General features: G+C 39.0%; 1 protein-coding gene across 1 annotated transcript in view; it reads right to left on the reverse strand.

The window, feature by feature from the left end:
• FIG4 (FIG4 phosphoinositide 5-phosphatase) overlaps positions 1-22,187 on the reverse strand; it is a 127,755-nt gene that overhangs the window by 102,812 nt on the left and 2,756 nt on the right. The window contains exon 2 of the mRNA XM_036872062.1: positions 697-795. Coding sequence (XP_036727957.1) covers positions 697-795 — 99 coding nt within the window. The remainder of the gene's footprint in view (positions 1-696; positions 796-22,187) is intronic.

Here is a 22,187-nt window from a genome sequence, read left to right on the forward strand (position 1 = left end):
AAAATAGCTTTGCAAAGAGCTTATGTAAAATGGCTTCCAAACTGTAGCTACTAACATATTTGAAAAACCAGGAATCTACATGGATTCAGAAATATTCACAGACAGGAACCTCCATACAAAGGGTTAGTTAGGTGCTCTCATTTGAGAGTTAAAATTAACTGTTCAATTCCACCTTATTGTATTTCTCTTTTGACTAAAAGTCTCATATTTTTGTGCCACCTGAATTAAGTCTGTATTTCCAACTCTGGATAATATAACATCTGGATAAGAATAGCTTAACATTTCTCCAGCAAGTGATCAGAAGAGACTCTACCAGTCCTTTGTGACTTCAAGTAGCTTCATATTAAAGCAGAGTAATAAATAATCTCTCTTTGGTGGATGAAATATTAAGAGTTATACTGAATCCTTAAAATGGCACCCCTTTAAGAAAATATATTCATTATCTTATCCAAAGAGTTTGCTTTGTAAAACAAATCAAAATGAGGGACAAAGTGTAATTCTGGCATACTTTCTGACATCAGTAATTTCTAGAAACCAGATAAGAGATTCAAATTCTAGCCAACCATGAAAAATTGTAATTTTTAGATGTATGATAAAAAAAAAGTATATATCACTAGAAGCTGTAAGGATATTTCATATCCTGTAAACAACAAGTACGAAAGTTTCTGTTTGTATTCAGGTTTTCAAGATACTTACCCTATCATCAATTATTACCAAATCTTTTGGTTCTGTTCTATCAATTTTCAAAACACGATATTTTGTTTCTGCATGATTGCTCCCAACTAGAAAGTATCTCTATAAATAAAAAGAAATGTCATTAGTTTTTTAAGGCAGTTTGCCTTATACACATTTTATAGTCACTTCAGTTTTTTAAATTAAATGCAGTAAAGTCAGGTTACTTTTTAAAAGAAATATTTCTGTTAAGTATATCTGGCAGATTAAAGAAAGGCTGATTCTAAAAGGTCAACTTTAAAATTGAAATATTCGTAGTGGTGTCATGATAAGCATCAGTCTGATATTTAAAATGTACCCAGTAACCAGGTCAGATGAATTTAATTATATTATACAGAGATTAACCTAACTGATTGGAGACTGATGTTTCAACTTTACCAGGAAGCAGCAGCTCTGGTAAGAATTAGAAAGCTCAACATATAATTAGGAATGCTTAGACAATTATAGCTAATTGATATAAATCAATATCAAATATTGACATTTTAATCAAATAAATCTTTACAAATTTTCTGTAGAAGACTAAAAATGACTTTAGTATAACAACTATAAAAATCCACCCCTAAGTCCTGTAAAAGATTAAAATGAGTGTACTTTCCCAAATGGCTTTTTATAGATAAGCTATAGGAAATAATTAGTATTCCTTCTTTTCTGACACACTTCCTTGGAGTGTGTGTAAAAATACAGAAAAATAATCATTCTACATTCAAAGAAAATGCTTTTAAGAAAACCTAAACCAGATGAGTAAGTTTTGAATTGTGTTTAAGAAAATAAGTAAAGCTCCACTAGGAAAAATAAATTATTTAAAGATATTTTGCTTCAAAAAAGTCCTTTGAAGTGACACTTTTTCAACACTGCAAAAACTGACAACACATTGCCACCATCAACTGGCATCTAACCAGCTCACAGGTCACATAAGATACAGATACACAAAGCAATTAAATAACAAACAAGATTCTCTAGATTAATGGCCAAACTGAAGTATGTAGACCACAGGGTCTCAGAGCAGGAAAGATTAACGTTGGGTACTACAGATGCAGAAAACGTCAGAGGAGTTAAGACTTGAATTGAGCCTCAAAGGATGGGGAAGATTTTTTAAAGTAAGAATTTATAACAGAAGATATGTAAAACAGAATATAAGCACTTGGTTATATTGTTTTAATGCTAAATCTGTAGAAATAGATGGATTTTTAAATTATTAAGTATATATCTGTTTATAAAGATCTGACCTTCCAGATTATAAAGAACAAAACTCTATGTTAAAAGATGATGGCTTAGCCCAGACTTAAGGGGAAAGCTAACCAAAATACTGAATCCCTCATCTCCTAGGGAGAGGTAGAGTCTGGATGACGGTACCAATTATCATGAGGTAGAAATAAAGCAATTATAATAAAAATTAGTAAACTAATTTGAGACATCCAGTGACCAGGATGCACTGGGGAAGCAGCTAGAAGGGCAAGGACACAGCGAGAGGGAGGAAGTCCAACGTTCTCGGGCTGACCTCAGCGAATTCCTCCCTGAGACCCTACCCACCCCTGAGAGGAGAGCAGGGTCACCAGCCTAATAAAATCAACCTCAGAAGAATGGTTTGTAAACTATACATGTTTGTTAGCAGGAAAGGGAGCCACCTTCTTGAGGACTTGAGGAAAAACAGTTCCCAGGAAAAGAAATAGCAAGTGCAAAGACCTGAAAGGGGAAGAAGCTTGGCGAGTTTGTTAGAGGAACAAGATTAAAGGAGAAGATGCTCATAAAACACCTAACACAGTGAATAGTGTTCAACACAAAGAAGGCACTCAATGAGTGCTACTTCCTTTTCTTTGCTTTACTTTTTAAGATGTCAGCAAGTCTATGCCATTGTATTTGAGAAAAAGATCCCCAAAAAAGAGGAAAAAAGAGATACCCCAGAGGGGAAAAAAGCATATGCAAGACCGGAATGGAGCCAGAGTGGGAAAATGCACAGATCTATTAGTAATCAGTCTTTGTCCTCAGGAGAGATGAACATGCAAATTCACAACCCTGAATAGACGTCTGAACTGGACGTGATGACAACACAGGAAGGGCACTTCACTCATTTGGGGAGGGTCAGAGCAAGCTAGCCGGAGAGGCTGGTGTTGTCCTGATGCTGAGTGTGGCCTTGAAGGACCTCTAGACAGGACCTGATGTACTGAGCCAAGATAGGGCACGTGACACCCACCCCCTCCTCCTGCCCCCGCCAAAGAACTTTTGCTTATATCTGAATTTAGCACTTCCTCTGAGCACCTTGTCCAAATTTGTTTGGGGCAGGTCTGCCCCCTTCACCTAAATATAAGCAGCTCAGGAGTCTGGGGCTAACCCCCTAACCCCTGTGGTTTTTAATTCTAGTCTAGTAGCACAATCTGGTTCCACAGGCACTGGGTAAATTAGTCCACTCACCACGGACTAATCATTTAATCTGCTGGGTAACTTTCTACAACATTTATACTAACCCATCTTGTTTGGTTACCTACACAGAAAGGCAGCCCTTTTAAGTCAACCACTCAGTAAAAGGAGGCACATCACAGCTTTAAGAGAGGGAAAATCCCTGAGTGAAATTCCTAGAATTTCAATAGATCCTAGGGAATCTAAAGATGAACTGTAGTAGGACTATGATTTAGAAGTTTGTAATAAAAAGACAGATATAATTCCTGGGATGCAAGTGGGCAAATGCACTATTGGCCTTTGGAGCACACACAGGAGGGCAGATCTACACCCATCTTATCCAGACCCTTGCATGAAGTCTACTCCACGAAGCAGAGGGGCCAAGGCAAAAATCCAAAGAATTCAGAAGCAGATCGGAGTGGGGAGAAAGAAACGGAAAGCAGTACAACTATCCACATTCTCTATTTTTTTTTTTAAGGAGAAAAAAACAGTTTATTAACACATGCATCGTGCCTACACGTGGGAGAACTCAGCAATGAGTAACTCAAAGGGGTGGTCAGAACTTGAGCGTATATATAGCATCTTGACAAGGGACCTCTGGGACAACATTAAACGCACCACATTCTCTATTAAAGTGGTCTAAGAATCTTGAAAATGTTTTGTGCCGAGAGGAGCGACCTCTTGTGGATCCAGTTGAGTGAGAAAGAAAACCAGAGCTCTCAGCTGTGCACAGAATCACTCTCCTGCACTGCCCTCTGGTGGGCGGTTCACCATCGACCTTCACACCAAATTTTTAAGAAGCAACTTTTCAAGAAAGGCCTTATTTCTACTTGGTTTTATTTCCATCTTGTTAAATAAATCAGCTCTATAATTATGTATATACTTAGGCTTTATTATATTTAATATTATGCTTCAAAATGAATTTCAGCATTTGGGGGCTTAAAAATTGCCCTGAAATATCTTTTCCTTAAATTCTTCTCCACTGATTTTTTTCTAATTTTTTTATTTTGAAGATTTTCAAACCCACAGTAAAATGAACAGAATAGTACAATGAAAACCCATATACCACTCACCTAGATTCACCAACTGTTAATGTTTTGCTGCATTTTTCTCCCTCCTTCCTTCTTGAGATAAGCTTTTTTTCCTTCTGAACCACGTGAAAAACCAGTTGCAGGTATCATAATACACCATCCCTAAAAACCTCAACTTGTATTTCCTAAAAACAAGGACATACTCCCACATAATCATAACACCATTGATACAATATTACCTATATACAATCCATCAGATTTCCCCAAATAGCTGGCTTAAAAAACAAAAAACAAAACGGAATTCAATCAAGGATCCTGCATTGCATCTGGTTACCAGGTCTTATTTATTTATTTATTTTATTTTTGGCTGCGTTGGGTCTTTGTTGCTGCGTGCAGGCTTTCTCTAGTTGCGCCGAGCGGGGGCTACTCTTTGTTGCGGTGCGTGGGCTTCTCATTGCGATGGCTTCTCCTGTTGCGGAGCACAGGCTCTAGGCACACGGGCTTCAGCAGTTGTGGCTCGCAGGCTCAGTAATTGTGGCTCACAGGCTCTAGAGCGCAGGCTCAGTAGCTATGGCGCACGCACGGGCTTAGTTGCTCCGTGGAATGTGGGATCTTCCCGGACCAGGGCTCAAACCCGTGTCCCCTGTATCGGCAGGCGGATTCTTAACCACTGCGCCACCAGGGAAGTCCCAGGTCTTTTTTTAAAAATGTCTTTTAAACTAGAACAGTCTCTCTGCCTTTACTTTCAAAGACTGTCTTTCAGAACATTTTTAAAGGTTCACATTTTTAACACCACATTTTCCCGGTTCCCTATTGACATCATTCACTTGGCCATTTACCAGTGAATGTCTCATATGCGCCAGGCACTGGGCTAGACACCTAAGGGCAAAGATAAATTGAAGATAGATTTTGGGCATAGAACTTGCTAATGGATTAAACTGGAAAAGAAGGAGTAATCAATCCAATTACTTTTGCTTGATGAGCAACTAGCTACATGGTGGTGCCATTTACGGATGTAGGCTTGACTGGAGAAGAAGCAGGTTTGAAGGAAAAACAAGATTTCTGTTTACAACATTCCCAAAGGGATCAAGTGGGAACTGAGTCTGGAGCTCAGAGGAGAGATTTCAGAAGGTGTCATCAGCACATAAACTGCATTTAAAGTGAAGTAGCCAAAAAAAAAAAAACAAAACAAAACAAAAAAACAAACAAAAACACCCCTAACCTGAGGCAATCTAAATAAAATTATTTAGAGGCTGAATATGGAGAAGGAACCTGCTGGGAAGACTGAGAGGAAGGACCACTGATTGGGAAAAACCCCAGGACAGCTAGAGTCATCAAAGCAAAGGAAGGACATGATTTGGAAAAGAAGGGAGCGGTCACTGCCACATCAAATGCTGCTGAGAGGTCAAGAAAGATGAGGACAGAGAAGCGTCCAGGGGGTCTGACAATAGGAGCTTGTGAGTGGCTGTTCCAGGGGCAAGGGGCAGTCCCCGTGAAGCAGGGGCAAAATCCACAGCAGAGCTGGGTGGAGAGCAAATGGGTAGCCTCCCGGGTAAAGACAGAGGAGTGAACACCTCTGTTCCTCCCAGAAATGTTACGAAAATCATAATAGTTTTTTATGGTCATTTCTTTTAGACATAAGCCCCAAGGGCAAGAGAAAGAGTGAAGTAGCAGCAAAAAAATCATTTGAAACTGAAAAGCATGCCCAAGAAAGCAGTGGGGAGTCAAGAAGCAATCCAATTTATACTACAGAATCTCCAAAGGCACGGAAATTTGTGGCATCTTTTATCTCTGGAGGTAGGAGTGTAAAATTTCGGAAAACTGAAGCTAAAAAGGAGCTAGCACAGCTTCTAAAGAGGAAAAAAAAGGCTTCAAACTAAAGATCAAGAATAGTGCAACACTGGGACTTCCCTGGTGGCTCAGTGGTTAAGAATCCGCCTGCCAATGCAGGAGACACGGGTTCGAGCCCTGGTCCAGGAAGATCCCACATGCCGTGGAGCAAATAAGCCCGTGCGCCACAACTACTGAGCCTGCGAGGCACAACTGCTGAGCCCACGTGCCACACTACTGAAGCCCGCACGCCTAGAGCCCATGCTCTGCAACAAGAGAAGCCACCGCAATAAGCCTGTGCACTGCAATGAAGAGTAGCCCCCACTCACCACAACTAGAGAAAGCCCGCACACAGCAACAAAGACCCAACGCAGCCATAAATAAATAAATGAATGAATGAATGAACACTAGAAAGTCTCCACAGCAACACTGAAGGTGGAAGACAGGGACATAATGCCTTCAAATTTTTAAGGGAAAATTAATTTCAATCTTTAATTCAATATTAAACCTATCAATCAAACCTGAGGGTAGGATAAGGACATTTTCAGAAATGTATGGGCTCAAAAAAATTCCTGTCCATGAACCCTTTTGAAACAGGAGGGAAGGGGGTAGAGCACAACCTTTAAAAGAATGACATAGCTCGAGGACATGACATAAACTGATTAGAACCAAATAGGTCCAGGATGGCAGATGAGTCGACTTCCACTAGACCTGAGCCTCAGTATACGTGCATTGTAACATATCAGCAAGCTAAATGACACACCCACAAGCACCATGACAGTTCCAAGACCATAAAGGTCAAAAAGTGGGCGGTGGCCCAATTCCTGGAAATCCCCACCCCTTCCCCAAAATAGCTGGAACACTCCTCCTACCCATTAGCCTATGAAATTATCCACCCCTAAACTGACAACCCTGTACCCTGGTGCCTCTCTTGCCTTCTGAGATGGCGCACACTCTGTCTGTGGAGTGTGTTTCCCTCTAAATAAATCCACTTCTTACCTATCAACCTGTCTCTCCCTGAATTCTTTCTGCGATGAGACATCAAGAACCTGAGCTTCATTAAGTCCTGAGACCAGGGTGTGATCTCAGTTAAAAGACTGTGGGTTCAAGTCCCAACCTGGGTTTTGTCTGGATTCGAGTCCCGGCCTGTGGGTTCAAGTCCCAATCTGAGTTACACAGTTTCACTTTCTCATGAAGCAACTGAAGGAGGTGCTCCACCAAAATGAGAGCATAAATCAAGAAAGAAAAAAATACAGGCTCTGGGAAAGTCAGGAGATCATCACAAGAGAGGTTGTTGAATGATGGTCTAGGGAGATCCAGGATGGCGGCTGTGCTGGAGGCCTTGGGAGCAACCAGTCCAGATTTGAGCCATTGCTTCAAGAAGATGAAGCCAGTAAGAATACCTAACATGCGTGAATGTGCCGAGAAGAGACTTACATATCTGGAAAGTTGGGGTTAAATTCATTGTAAGTTCTTAGTAATAACTCGAGATTGTAGGAAGAAGGAAAGGTCATCTCAAGCACTGGCAGTCTGAAGTTCAAATGGTGAAGGTGAAAAAGGAGGTAAATAAAATGCCCAAAAGCAACCGGGAAGGAAAAGGGAGCAGTAATTGGAGTGTACAAGACTTCCATAGATCAGGCACGCATCAGCTAGACTGCCTGAATGCATGCATACACGCGGATGAGGTGAATCGACTCCACGGGGAGAACATCTGTGTATGTTAGTAGATTCGTTGGGGGGTGGCGGTTTGGCAAGAACTGGGGTGGAAAATTAGGATACCAAAAAAAGCTACCTTAAAATGCCTATTAAGATAGAAGATGATCTGACCTGGCTCTCTTCTGAAAGTTAAGTATCAAGAAAAAGCTTAAAATTTCAATATGTAGCTTTAACAGTGGTGACTTGGTTTAAAGATGAATGTCTTTCTAAAATATATACCTGAACTCCAAATGGAATACAATAGGTAATCCACTTAACAGGAAATTCGGTATCTACTAACATTATCATCTCCTTTGATAATGACAGGCTAATTAATCACTCACTTTTCAGCTGAGGGAAGAAAAATCAGCCTCCTTGAAAGAGGAGACATTTTAGGTTGTCTGACAGCTTCTATTAATGCTAAACTTCACTTGAACTTTCAGAATAAAGGTATTATTTTTAAAGATCATCACAAAGTTACTTCTCACAATCTTTAACAGTTTTGCAGGCCTGCCACCTCTCTGATTCCAGCAATCCCACAACGGGTAACACAGCCCAGAAAGAGAAAGGAGCCTCTGATACTCAGAGAGGGATGTCGCCAAGTTCACACTCTTCACAGCTTCAGGGCTTTACTGATGGGCAAGTGTCAAATCACCTCTAGAAACAAGTGGAAACTTTGTCACCTCCAACCACATCTTCTAAATCTGCTATCATCACCATGATTCTCTCTCCAGTTTATATCATTTGGTTCCCAGTTCCACAGTCCCTTAGTGAACCACATCCTATGCTGTCCTCTCCTATCCCCTAATTCCCAAATCAAGACTAATATCAAGGGCTAATTAAATAAGGTACATTCCTCATGAAGTGGTTCTTACTTATTTTATTCTATTTCGTGTGATGGGGTGGGGAGGAGGGAGAAGCTTCCTTAAATCTTTTTAGAACGAGGCAGGAATTAAATAAACACAAAGATACATACATACACACTAACAATTCTGAGCTAGCAAAAGTAAAAATTATCTTAACAGCTTCCCTCCCACAAAACACATGCAGACACAAAAATCATGCAGACACAAAAATCTGCCACAGTTCTGTTCAGCTACCAATTTTAAAGTTAACTGCTATGTGTTCATTTCTTTGTTATGAAATGGTCACTTGTTGCAATGTTAAGACCCCTAGGGCATCATGTATTAAGGGCTAGAAACTGGAAATCATCTAAGGTAAACTGCAGGTTTTTTCCAGGATAACTTCAGATTGCTAAATCACCTGTGGGCAACTCCTGGTTGCACTGGGGTGTATGAGCATCAGGGCTGGATCTGGCCTTAGCTTATCTGTAGACCTGGGTCACATGAGCCAAAGGACAACATGAAGGTGCTGAGTGCCAGAGAGAACAGGTAAAGCTTTGGAGGAAGCAGAACCTTCCCAAGGCCAGAACTGTATCTCCTGCATGCTATCTAGCAACCCATCTCCCTTTCCTCTCCAAACAGTCCTCAAAATCCACCTCTAAACACAAGGTGACAATGCCAACATGAACCTCACCTCCGGGCAATTCTACCGAATTACCCTTCTAAACGAAGGCTCAGTGCAAGAGGCACACTATCTTGCTCACTGTCTCTTTTGTTCCTCAATGTGTCCCCTAACTCCTTCACAACCAATTAATACCCTCCCCACCAACCAAAACAAGAATGCCCATTTCTTTCATACACTTGTCGACAATGACTTTGGTCAATCTTTCCAATCTTTGCCATGCTGACAAGTGAAAAATGGGAACCTATTTTCACATTATTGCTTTAATTAGTAGCAAGTTGAACATCATTTCATATTCATACATTTTTGGCAAATCACCTATTCAGGTCCTTGTCCTTTTTTGTCAGGTGTTTTATTTTTCAGATTGTTTTATAAAAAAAAAAAAAATTTGTATATAAGGATATAGTGCTTTATCTATTGTTCAGGCTACTAATACTTCTTCCATAGTCTTTTGACTATTTTTTTACTTAGATTTATAGTTTTAAATGCTTTATATTAGAAAACAAAAATTAAGTCAATGATCTAAATTTGTACCTTATGAAGCTAAAACAAATGAACTGATTAACCCAAAATCTATAAGAGGAAGAGGCTTATCCATAAGCCTAAGAGCAAAAATTGATTAAACAGAAAACAAACAATAGAGAAATTAACCAAGTCAGAAGTTGGTTCTTTCAAAAGGGTAATAAAATTGATAAATGCCTAGCAAGGTGGATCCAAAAAAATGATAAAGAACACAAAACACCAATGTCAGGAATGAAAGAAGGAGCTTCACTACAAATCCTATAGAGATCAAAAGGTTAATAAGGGAATATTATGAACAACTTGATGCCAGTAAATTCAACAACTAAGATGAAATGGAAAATTTTACTGAAAAACACAACTTATCAGAAGTGATTCAAGACCCACTGAAACTCTGCATAGCCCTATACCTACTATAAAAAATGATTCATTATCAAAATTTGCCCAACAAAGCAACTCCAAGTCCAAATGCTTTCAGTAGTTAATTCTAGCAAACTTTAAAAAAATCAAACAGGAAGGAGACCAAGATGGCAGAATAGGAGGATGCAGAGCTCACCTCTCCCCATGAACACACCAAAAATATATCTACATGTGGAACAATTCTCACTGAAAACAAACTGGAGACTGGCAGAAAGACTCTTACACAGCCAAGACTCTAAGAATGAGCACATGGTGTCGAGTAGGAAGGGAAGAGAAGCAATCAGTTTGGGGCCTGGGCCCCTGGGAGGGGACATAGAAGAGGAGGGGGGTTACATGGGCTTGGAGATATCCTCCCCAGCGGGTGAGCAGTTCAAACCATATATTGGGCACCCCAGCCCTGGGGTCTGACACCAGGAAGACAAGTCCTCTTAACTGGTTTGAAAACCAGTGGGACTGACAGCAGGGCTGTAAAAACCTAGACTCCACTTGTGAAGAGCACACACATGCTCGCTTACTCCTGAAACAAGGCAGAGGAAGCAGACTGAAACTGACCAGGATTCTGGCCAGCTTCCCACGACCGCGCGCTGGCCTGAGCTAAGCACTGGCTCCAGACTCTCTTGCTCTATGGAACACCAGGGTAAAGGTTGCTGCAACTGAGGAGAGTGTGCAACTCTGGGGGACAGAGCCAGCTTGGACCAGCAGGACATCTGAATGGGACAAGGGCAGCCACTCCTGGTGCTCGTGGAGGCAAAAAATTGGAAGCAATATGGAACTCTGACTGCTGTGCTGAGACTGCCCTAGTGTGCCCTGGCCTACAGCAGGCACCCACTCTGGCCCCACTTTCTCCAGCACTGCTCCCCTCTGGGGTGAAGGTGCCAAAGCTGGAAGGGGGGAGAGCACACACTTAGAGGCAACAGAACCAGCTCAGACTTGACCCTCCAGCAACTTGGGATCTGACCCCACCACCGATTGGGTGGTGTAGGCCAATGAGCAGAGAGAAGCCCTGGTTCACACTTGGCTGTGGCTCCAACCCCTCCATCCCCAGGCCCACCTCTTACCAAGGTGATAGCTACCAGCACACCATGGGGGAAGACATGACTCATGCTCACAACATATCTAGTTCTCGCACCAAAGCCACTGGGTACATGCAGACTGTACAGGGACACTCCCACAAAAGGACACCATTCAATACCAGGCTAGGTAACTATTTCACCTAATTTCATAGGGCAGAGAAAGTTAAGTGAAATGAGAAGATAGAGGAATTTCTTTCAAATAAAAGAACGAGGGAAAAAAACACAAAAAACAACTAAAGAAACACAGGTAAGTAATTTACCAGACAAAGAGTTCAAACTATTAGTAATAAGAATGCTAACTGAACTAGGGAAAAGAATAGATGAACAAACTGAGAATTTTAACATGGAACTAGAAAATATAAAAAGAAAACCAGTCAGAACAAAAGAATATAATAACTGAAAAACACTAAAAGGAATTAACAGCAGACTAGATGATGCAGAAGGACGCATAAGTGATCTGGAATATAGTATAATGCAAATCACCCAATCTAGGAAGTAAAAAAAAAAAAAAAGCAAATTTAAAAAATGAAAACAGGGGGCTTCCCTGGTGGCGCAGTGGTTGAGAATCTGCCTGCCAATGCAGGGGACACGGGTTCGAGCCCTGGTCTGGGAAGATCCCACATGCCACGGAGCAACTGGGCCCGTGAGCCACAATTACTGAGCCTGCGCGTCTGGAGCCTGTGCTCCGCAACAAGAGAGGCCGCGATGGTGAGAGGCCCGCGCACCGCGATGAAGAGTGGTCCCCACTTGCCGCAACTAGAGAAAGCCCTCGCACAGAAACGAAGACTCAACACAGTCATAAATAAATAAATAAATAAATAAAAGAACGTGAATTTCTTTAAAAAAAAAAAAAGCAAACTGGGCTAAAAAAAAAAAATGAAAACAGTTTAAGGAACCTCTGAAACAACATCAAGTGTACAAATATTCACATTATAGAGGTGCCAGAGGAAAAGAGAGAAAGGGGTCAAAAATGTATTTGAGGGACTTCCCTGGTGGTCCAGTGGTAAAGAATCCGCCTTACAATGCAGGGGACACGGGTTCAATCCCTGGTCAGGGAACTAAGATCCCACATGCAGCGCGGTGCTAAGCCCATGTGCCACAACTACTGAGCTGGCATGCCTCAACTAGAGAGGCTGCGTGCCACAAACTACAGAGCCCATCTGCTCTGGAACCTGCACACCACAACTACAGAGCTGACACACCCTGGAGCCTGCGTGCCACAACTAGAGAAGAGAAAACCCGCATGCCACAACTAGAGAGAAGCCCACGTGCTGCAAAGAGCCCGCGCGCCACAATGAAAGATCCCACATGCCTCAACGAAGATCCCACATGCTACAACTAAGACCCAATGCAGCCAAAAATAAATTTTAAAAAAATAAATAATAAATAAATCTTTTTTAAAAAATGTATTTGATGAAATTGACTGAAAATTTCTTGAACTTGAAGAAGAAACAGATATCCAGGCACAGGAATCACAGAGTCCCCAAAAAGATGAAGCCAAAGAGACCCACACCAAGACATATCACAATTAAAATGGCAAAAGTTAAAGAAAAAAAGAAAATTCTAAAGGTACTAAGAGAAAAACAAGGAGTCACACACAAAGGAAATCCGATATGATTATCAGCTGATTTTCCTGCATAAACTTTGCAGGCCACAGGGAGTTGCATTATATATTTTAAATGCTGAAAAAGAAAAACCTGTAACTGAGGATAATCTACCCAGCAAGATTATCATTCAGAATTGAAGGAGAGATAAAGGACTTCTTAGGCAAGCAAAAACTAAAACAGTTCATCAATACTAAACCTACCCTAAAAAAAATGTTAAAGGGTTTTCTCTAAGTGGAAAAGAAAAGGCTACAACAAGTAAGAATCTATAAGAAAGGAAAAAAATCACAATAGGAAAGAAATATATAGTAAAGACTGTGGATCAATCACTTAAATAAGCTAGTATAAAGATTAAAAGACAAAAAAAATTGTGAAATCAACTATAACTACAACAAACAGTTAAGGGATAAACATGAAGATATAAAACATGACATCAAAACACAAAACGTGGGAAGAAGAGTAAAAATATATAGACCTTTAGAATGTGTTTGAACTTAAATAACTACCAGTTTAAAACAAGTAGATATAGTCAATATGTCAACATATATGAACCACATGGTAACCACAAATCAAAAACCTACAATAGATACATAAAAATGATCAAGAAAGAAACACAAGCATACCACTAAAGACACTATCAAACCACAAGGGAAGAAACTAAAAGAAGAAAAGAAGAGAGAAGAACTACAAAAACAACCAGAAACAAGTAACAAAATGGCAGGAAGTACAAACTTATCAATAATCACTTTAAATGTCAATGGACTTGGGCTTCCCTGGTGGCGCAGTGGTTGAGAATCTGCCTGCTAATGCAGGGGCCACGGGTTCGAGCCCTGGTCTGGGAAGATCCCACATGCCGCAGAGCAACTAGGCCCGTGAGCCACAACTACTGAGCCTGTGGGTCTGGAGCCTGTGCTCTGCAACAAGAGAGGCCACGATAGTGAGAGGCCCCCACACCGTGATGAAGAGTAGCCCCGCTTGCCACAACTAGAGAAAGCCCTCGCACAGAAACGAAGACCCAACACAGCCAAAAATAAATTAATTAATTAATTTTTAAAAAAAATGTCAATGGACTGGACTTCCCTGGTGGCGCAGTGGTTAAGAATCCACCTGCCAAGGCAGGAGACACGGGTTCGAGCCCTGGTCTGGGAAGATCCCACATGCCGCGGAGCAACTAAGCCCAAGCACCACAGCTACCGAGCCTGCGCTCTAGAGCCTGCGAGCCACAACTACTGAGCCTGTGTGCCCAAACTACTGAAGCCTGTGCACCTAGAGCCTGTGCTCCGCAACAAGAGAAGCCACCTCAATGAGAAGTCCACACACCGCAATGAAGAGTAGCCCCCACTCACCTCAACTAGAGAAAGCCCGTGCGCAGCAACAAAGACCCAACACAGCAAAAAAATTAAAAAAAAAAAAAACAAAAAAAAAAGTCAATGGACTAAATGCTCCAATCAAAAGACACAGGGTGCCTGATCAGATTAAAAAACAAGACCCATCCATATGAGGCCCACAAGACACTCACTTCAGAGCTAAAGAAACACACAGATTGAAAATGAACAGCTGGAAAAATATTTCATGCAAATGAAAACAAGAAAGCTGGGGTAGTAATACTCATATCAGACAAAATAGAAACAGACTTTGAAACAGAGTCTATAACAAAAGACAAAGAAGGGCATTATATAACGATAAAGGGATCAATACAAGGGAGGATATAACATTCATTAACATATATTCACCTAACATAGGAGCACTTAAATATATAAAGCAAATATTAACAGACATAAAAGGAGAAATTGACAATAATACACTAGTTGTAGGGGACTTTAACACCCCACTTACATCAATGGACAGATCATCCAGACAAAAAAATCAATAAGGAAACAGTAGTCTTAAATGACACATTAGACCCTTTGAAATTAATAGATATCCACAGGAATTTGCATCCAAAACCAGCAAAATACACAGTCTTTTCAACTGCACATGGAACACTCTCCAGGACAGACCACATTCTAGGCCACAAAACAAGTCTCAACAAATTTAAGTGGACAAAAATTATATCAAGCATTTTTTCCAGACACAACAGTAGGAAACTAGAAATGAAGTACAGGAAGAAAAACGGGAAAAACACAAACACATGGAGACTAAACAACCTGCTACTAAAAAACCAATGAGTCAATGAGTCTATGAAGAAATCAAAGAGGAAATCAGAAAGTACCCCGAGACAAATGAAAATAAAAACACAACTTTCCAAGATCTACAGCACGCAGCAAAAGCAGTCCTAAGAGGGAAGTTTACAGCAATACAGGTCTACCTAAGAAACAAGAAAAATCTCAAATAAACAACCTAACCTACCATCTAAAGGAATAAGGGAAAAAAGAACAAAGCTCAAAGTCAGCAGAAGGAAGGAAATAATAAAGATCAGAGATGAAATAGAGACAAACAAAAAAAAAGAAGAAAAGATCAATGAAAACAAGAGCTGTTTCTTTGAAAAGATAAACAGAATTGATAAGCCTTTAGCCAGGCTCATCAAGAAAAAAAAAAACCACAGGACCCAAACAAAATTAGAAATGAAAGATGAGAAATAACAACCAATATCACAGAGATACAAAAAAATCTTAGGAGAATACTACTACAAACATTTATATGTTAACAAATTGGACAGCCTAGAAGAAATTTCTAAAAACGTACACTCTTCCAAGACTGAATCAGGAATAAATAGGCAATCTGAAAAGACGGATCACAGTAGTAAAAATGAATTTGTAATAAAAGAAAAACCTCCAAGGAGACAAAAGTCCAGGGCTAGATGGCTTTACAAGGGAATTCTACCAAACATATAAAGAGCTAATACCTAGCATTCTCAAATGATTCAAAAAATTGAAGAGAATGGAATAATCCCAAATTCATTCTATGATACTGAAATCAGACAACAACACTACAAGAAAAAAAGAAAAGAAAAGAAGATTACCGGCTAATATGTCTGATGAATATACATGCAAAAATCCTCAACAAAATACCGAATTCAACAATACATAAAGAGGATCAGACATATGATCAACTGAAATTTATTCCAGGGATGCAAGGTGGTTCAATATCCACAAATCAATCAATGTGATACATCACATTAACAAAACAAAGGATAAAAATCACCTGATCATCTCAATAGATGCAAAAAAAGCATCTGACAAAATTCAACACCTTTTCATGGTAATAATTGTAATCAAAGTTCACACAGATGGAATATATCTCAACATAGAAAAGCAATTTATGACAAACCCACAGCTAACATCATACTCACAGGGAAAAGCTGAAATTTTTCCTCTAAGATCAGGAACAAGACAAAGATGCCCACTCTTGCCACATAGTATTGGAAGTCCTAGCCACAGCAATTATACAAGAAAAAGAAATAAAAGGCATCCAAATTGGAAGGGAGAAAGTAAAACTGTCACTATTTGCAGATGACATGATACTATATACAGAAAACCCTAACATCTCCACCAAAAAGCTATTAGAAACAATAAATGAATTCAGTAAAGTTGCAGGATACAAGATTAATACACAGAAATCTGTTACTTTTTTATACACTAATAATGATCTATCAGAAAGAGAAAGCAAGAAAACAACCTTGTTTAAATTCACATCAAAAAAATAAAATACTTAGGGTTAAATAAACTTAACCAAGGAGATGAAAGACCTATACTCTCAAAACTATAAATATTGATGAACGAAATTAAAGATAATACAAAGTAATGGAAAGGTATCTTATATTCATGGACTGGAAGAATTAATATTGTTAAAGTGACCATACTACTGAAAGCAATCTACAGATTTAATGCAATCTCTATCAAAATACCCATGACATTTGTCACAGAACTAGAACAAATAATTCTAAAATTTATATGGAACCACAAAAGACCCCGAATTGCCAAAGCAATCATGAGAAAAAAGAACAAAGCTGAAGGTATCAGTTGCCCTAACTTCAGACTATACTACAAAGCTACAATAATCAAAACAGACACATAGATCAATGGAACAGAGAGCCCAGGAATAAACCCATGCACTTACGGTCAATTGATCTATGACAAAGGAGGCAAGAATATAAAATGGAGAAAAGATAGTTTCTTCAATAAGGGGTGCTGGGAAAACTAGACAGCTACATGAAAAAGAATGAAATTAGAACATTTTCTCACACCACATACAGTAATAAACTCAAAATGGATTCTCAACTTATATATAAAACCAGAGACTATAAAACTCCTAGAAGAAAACATAGGCAGCAATATTTTTTTGGATCTTTATCCTAAGGCAAAGGAAACAAAAGCAAAAATAAACAAATGGAACCTAACTGAACTTAAAAGCTTTTCACAGCAAAGGACACTATCAATGAAATGAAAAGACAACCTACTGAATAGGAGGAAGTATCTGCCAATAATATGACTGATAAGGGGTTAATATCCAAAATATACAAACAGCTCATACAACTCCATATTAAAAAAACAAACAGCCTGATTAGAAATGGGCAAAAGACCTGAATAGACATTTTTCCAAAGAAGATATACAGACAGCCAACAGGCACATGAAAAGATGCTAATCATGAGAGAAATGCAAATCAAAACCACAATGAGATATCACCTCATACCTGTCAGAATGGCTATCATCAAAAAGAACACAAATTGGTGAGGATGTGGAGAAAAAAGAACCCTCTTACACTGTTGGTGGGAATGTAAATTGGTGCAGCTACTATGGAAAACAGTTTGGAGGTTCCTCAGAAAACTAAAAATAGAACTACCATATGACCCAGCAATTCCACTCCTGGGTATATATCTGAAGAAAACAAAAACACTAATTTGAAAAGATAATGCACCCCAATGTTCACAGCAGCATTATTTACAATAGCCAAGATACAGAAGCAACCTAAGTGTCCATCAACAAATGAATAAAGATGTGGGGGGTGTGTGTGTGTGTGTGTGTGTAAAATGGAATATTACTCAGCCATAAAAAAGAATGAAATTTTGCCATTTGCAACAACATGGATGCACCTGGAGGGTATTATGCTTAGTGAAATAAGTCAGACAGAGAAAGACAAACACTATATGTTATCACTTATATGTAGAATCTAAAAAATAAGACAAACGAATGAATATAACAAAACAGAAACAGACTCAAACAGATATAGAGAACAGACTAGTGGTTACCAGTGGGGAGAGGAAAGGGGGGAGGGGCAAGATAGTGGTAGGGAATTAAGAAGTACAAACTAGTATATATAAAATAAATAGGCCACAAGGATATATTGTATAGCACAGGGAATATAGCCAATATTTTATAATAAGTTTAAATGGAATATAATCTATAAAAATATAGAATAACTATGTTGTACACCTGAAACTAATATAACATTGTAAATCGACTATACCAATCTTACACAACCACTTTCAGAAAACAGAGGAAGGAACACTTCAACTCATTTTATGATGCCAGAGTTACCATGACACCAAAATCAGACAAAGATGTTAAAGAAAATGATAAATCAAAAGCTTGACCATAAAGGTTAAAATCCTTAACAAAGTATTAGCAAATAGAGTCTAGCAATATATGAAGACAATAACACAGCATGACCAAGTAATATATACCAAAAAACAAAACAAACAAAAAAAACTCAAGGTTTTTTTTTTAACATTTGAAAATGAATTAACGTAATCCACCATACTAAGCAAAGAAAGGAAATGCCATATACAGATGCAGAAAAAACATGTAACAAATTTCAACATCTATTCATGATTTTAAAAAAAAAGACCTCCTCCTGTTTGGGAAAAGCATCTTAGGAACTTATTTGGAAACAAGAATTTTTTAGAAGTCTGCTGCTCTAATCTACAGATCCTGGACTTCACCTGCAACACTTCCAGCCTCCAGCTAACCCAGCTCACAATCCGAGCTGGCTCTTGGCAATCTATCCTGTTTGTCCTGAATTCAGTGGTTTTTGTATACTGACAGACTCCTTGGTTTGTCTGAAGTCTGAAGTCAAGGGGAGATTCTGTCAGCAACCAAGGACCTCTGTTCAGTCCTGAATGGTGGGTTTTTCCTCCAATAGCAGGGCTTGCCCCTATACTTGTGCTCCTAAGTGTATAGTTATATAGTTAAACCACCCCACCAGATTGTCTCTATTTGTTGAATATATTGTGCAGTGTTAAATACATTGCACCATTAAAGCTGTCTGTTCCTTTATCTTTATTTCAAAAATCTGAACATACGGCCAGCATATACTTGAGCTCATTGTTGGTGAAATTTAAATGTCAACAAAATAGTATACTCATTAAAAAACTTTTTTAAATAAAATAAAATTTTTAAAAAACCTCTCAGCAAACTAGTAACGGAAAGAAATCTTCCTCAACCTGATAAAGGGCATCTATGAAAATCTACAGCTAACATCACACTTAATGGTGAAAGACTGAATACTTTTCCTCTAACATCAGGAACAAAACAAGAAAATGTCTGCTCTCACCACTTCTATTCAACTTTGTACTAGAAGTCCTAGCCAGGGTCATAAGACAAGAAAAAAATAAATAAAAAGCATCCAGACTGGGAAGGAAGAAGTGTTCCTCTTCCTAAATGATAGAAATATTCATGTAGAAAATGCTAAGGAAATGACAAAAAAAGCTACTAGAATAAGTGAGTGTGATGAGAAAAAACACTATTTTGAGTTGCTGCCTAGGCATTTTACAGTGTTCTACCCTGCTCATACCAACAGTGTGGACATTTAGATAAACACCAAGCTTCGGAGTCCTGCCATAAATTCCTGCTTTGCTTTTCCCAGGGCACCTTTTAAAAACAGTCACTTAGAGCTAAGCCCTCAAAAAGTTAGTGACCTCTACCCCAACCACCTTAAATGTACTAGGTGCTTGCTACCCTGCTTTCTATCTCCTGTTTGCTTGTGAACTGAGATGGAGGACTGCCCTTCCCCCGGTTCACTGTGCCTCCCCCCAACATTTCTGAGATATATAAGTAATAAATTCTGTGACTCTACTTCCTTTGTGTGGATGTATTCGAACTATGCCTTCAATCAAAACAAGCTCATGGTTTCATGTCCCCAGAGTGAGAGCTCAGATACTGAGACAGCTACCTGCCAAACCCCTGTGGATGGCTTCTGCCCCCTCATTCAGCAAGCCATAATCTGCATATTCTTAATTCAATACACCAGCTCCAGCTTCTCAACACAGTGAGTTTAGCAAGGTTTCAGGATATAAGATCAATATATAAAAAGCAATTTCTATATACTAGCAATGATCAATTGTTAAATCAAATTTAAAATTCCATTTGCAGTAGTATAAAAGTTCATAAAATACTTAGGAATAGGTTTTTTAAAGACGTATAAAACTTCTACACTGAAAACTACAACATATTGCTGAGAAAAAGTAAAGACCTATTAAATGGAGAAATACACCATGAATTGAAAGATTCAATATTATCAAGATCCAGTTCTCCCCAAATCTGATTTATAGATTCAATGAAATCCAAATCACAATCCCAACAGGCTTTTTATTATAAATTGATAAGCTGATTGTAAAATTCATATGGAAATGCATAGGATCTAGAAGAGGCAAAGCAACTTCGGAAAAAAATAAAGTTGGAAAACTTACACTTCCTGATCTCAACACTTATTATAAAACCATAATAAGCAAGACAAGGTGGAAATGCCATAAAGAAGAACAAATGGATCAATGGAACAAAATAGAGAGTTTAGGAATCAATTCACATTTCTTCAACTAATTTTTCACAAGAATACCAAAAAATTCAATAAAATAAAGGATAATCTTTTCAACAAATGAGGCTGGACAATTGATGTATGGAAAAAAGTGAACCTCAATCCCTGTGGTTGCCAGCCTCCAAGAACCCTTAAAGACTCTCATCTCTTGGTATTCATGACCTCGTATAGTCCCCTGCCACAGAACAGGGCTGGTCTGCATGAACAATAGGATATTGCAGAAATGACGGCGTGTGACTTCTGAGGCTAGGTCACAAAAGACATTGCAGCTTCGCCCTTCTTTCTCTTGGATCATTCTTTCTGGACAAATCCAGCTACCACATCATAAGGACACTCAAGGAGTCCTATGGAAATGCCCATTAGGTGAGGAACTGAAGCCTCTTGTCAACAACCAGCTCAACTGCCAAGCATGTGAGTGAGCCATATTGGAAGTAAATCCTCCAGCCCAGTCTAGAGGACTGTAGCCCACCTGACATCTGCAACTTCATGAGATCCTGAGTAAGAAGCTCTCAGCTAAGTCACACCCAGATTCCCAATCTACTGAAACTGTGAAATATGAAATGTTTGTTATTGTTTATATATATATATTTTTTTAAAATAAATTTATTTATTTATTTTTGGCTGTGTTGAGTCTTCGTTTCTGTGCGAGGGCTTTCTCTAGTTGCCGCGAGCGGGGGCCACTCCGCATCGCGGTGCGCGGGCCTCTCACTATCTCAGCCTCTCCTGTTGCGGAGCACAGGCTCCAGACGCGCAGGCTCAGTAGTCGTGGCTTACGGGCCCAGTTGCTCCGCGGCATATGGGATCCTCCCAGACCAGGGCTCGAACCCGTGTCCCCTGCATTGGCAGGCAGATTCTCAACCACTGTGCCACCAGGGAAGCCCCTTTGCTATTGTTTAAAGCCATTAAGCTTGGAGGTAATTTGTTACACCACAATAGATAAGTAATGCAATCCCTGCATCACACCATACACAAAATTAATTTAATATGAAACACACCCCTAAAAGTAAAGGTAAACGTATAAATCTTTTAGAGGAAACATAGGAAAATATCTTTGTGCTCAGGGAGTAGGCAAAGGTTTCTTAGGTAGGACACAGAAAGCAATAACTATGAAAGAAAAAAACTGATAAATTATACTTCATTGAAATTAAAAACTTCTGTTCATCAACAGATTACTAACACAATGTGTATATATGTATATAAAATTTTATATATATACATAAAATCATCACATTGCACACCTTAAATATCTTACAATTTTGTCAATTATACCTCAATAAAACTGAGAAAAAGATCATTAATAAAATGTATAGGCAAGCCGCTGACTGAAAGAAAATATTCACAATACATATATCATGAAGGACTTGATTCCATAATATATAAAGAACTCCTACAAATCAATAATAAAAAGGCAGTCTAATTTTTTAAAGTGGGCAAAAGACTTGAACAGACACTTCAAAAAGGAAGATATAAAAATAGCCAATAAGTACATGAAATGATGCTCAACATCACTAGTCATTAGGGGAATGCAAATTAAAACCATAATAAGATGCCATTATACACCGCTAGAATAACTAAAACTAAAAAGACTGACAACACTAAATGCCAGCAATGA

The sequence above is a fragment of the Balaenoptera musculus genome, chromosome 12 (assembly GCF_009873245.2).
Source record: "Balaenoptera musculus isolate JJ_BM4_2016_0621 chromosome 12, mBalMus1.pri.v3, whole genome shotgun sequence".
In the NCBI taxonomy this organism is placed as follows: Eukaryota; Metazoa; Chordata; class Mammalia; order Artiodactyla; family Balaenopteridae; genus Balaenoptera; species Balaenoptera musculus.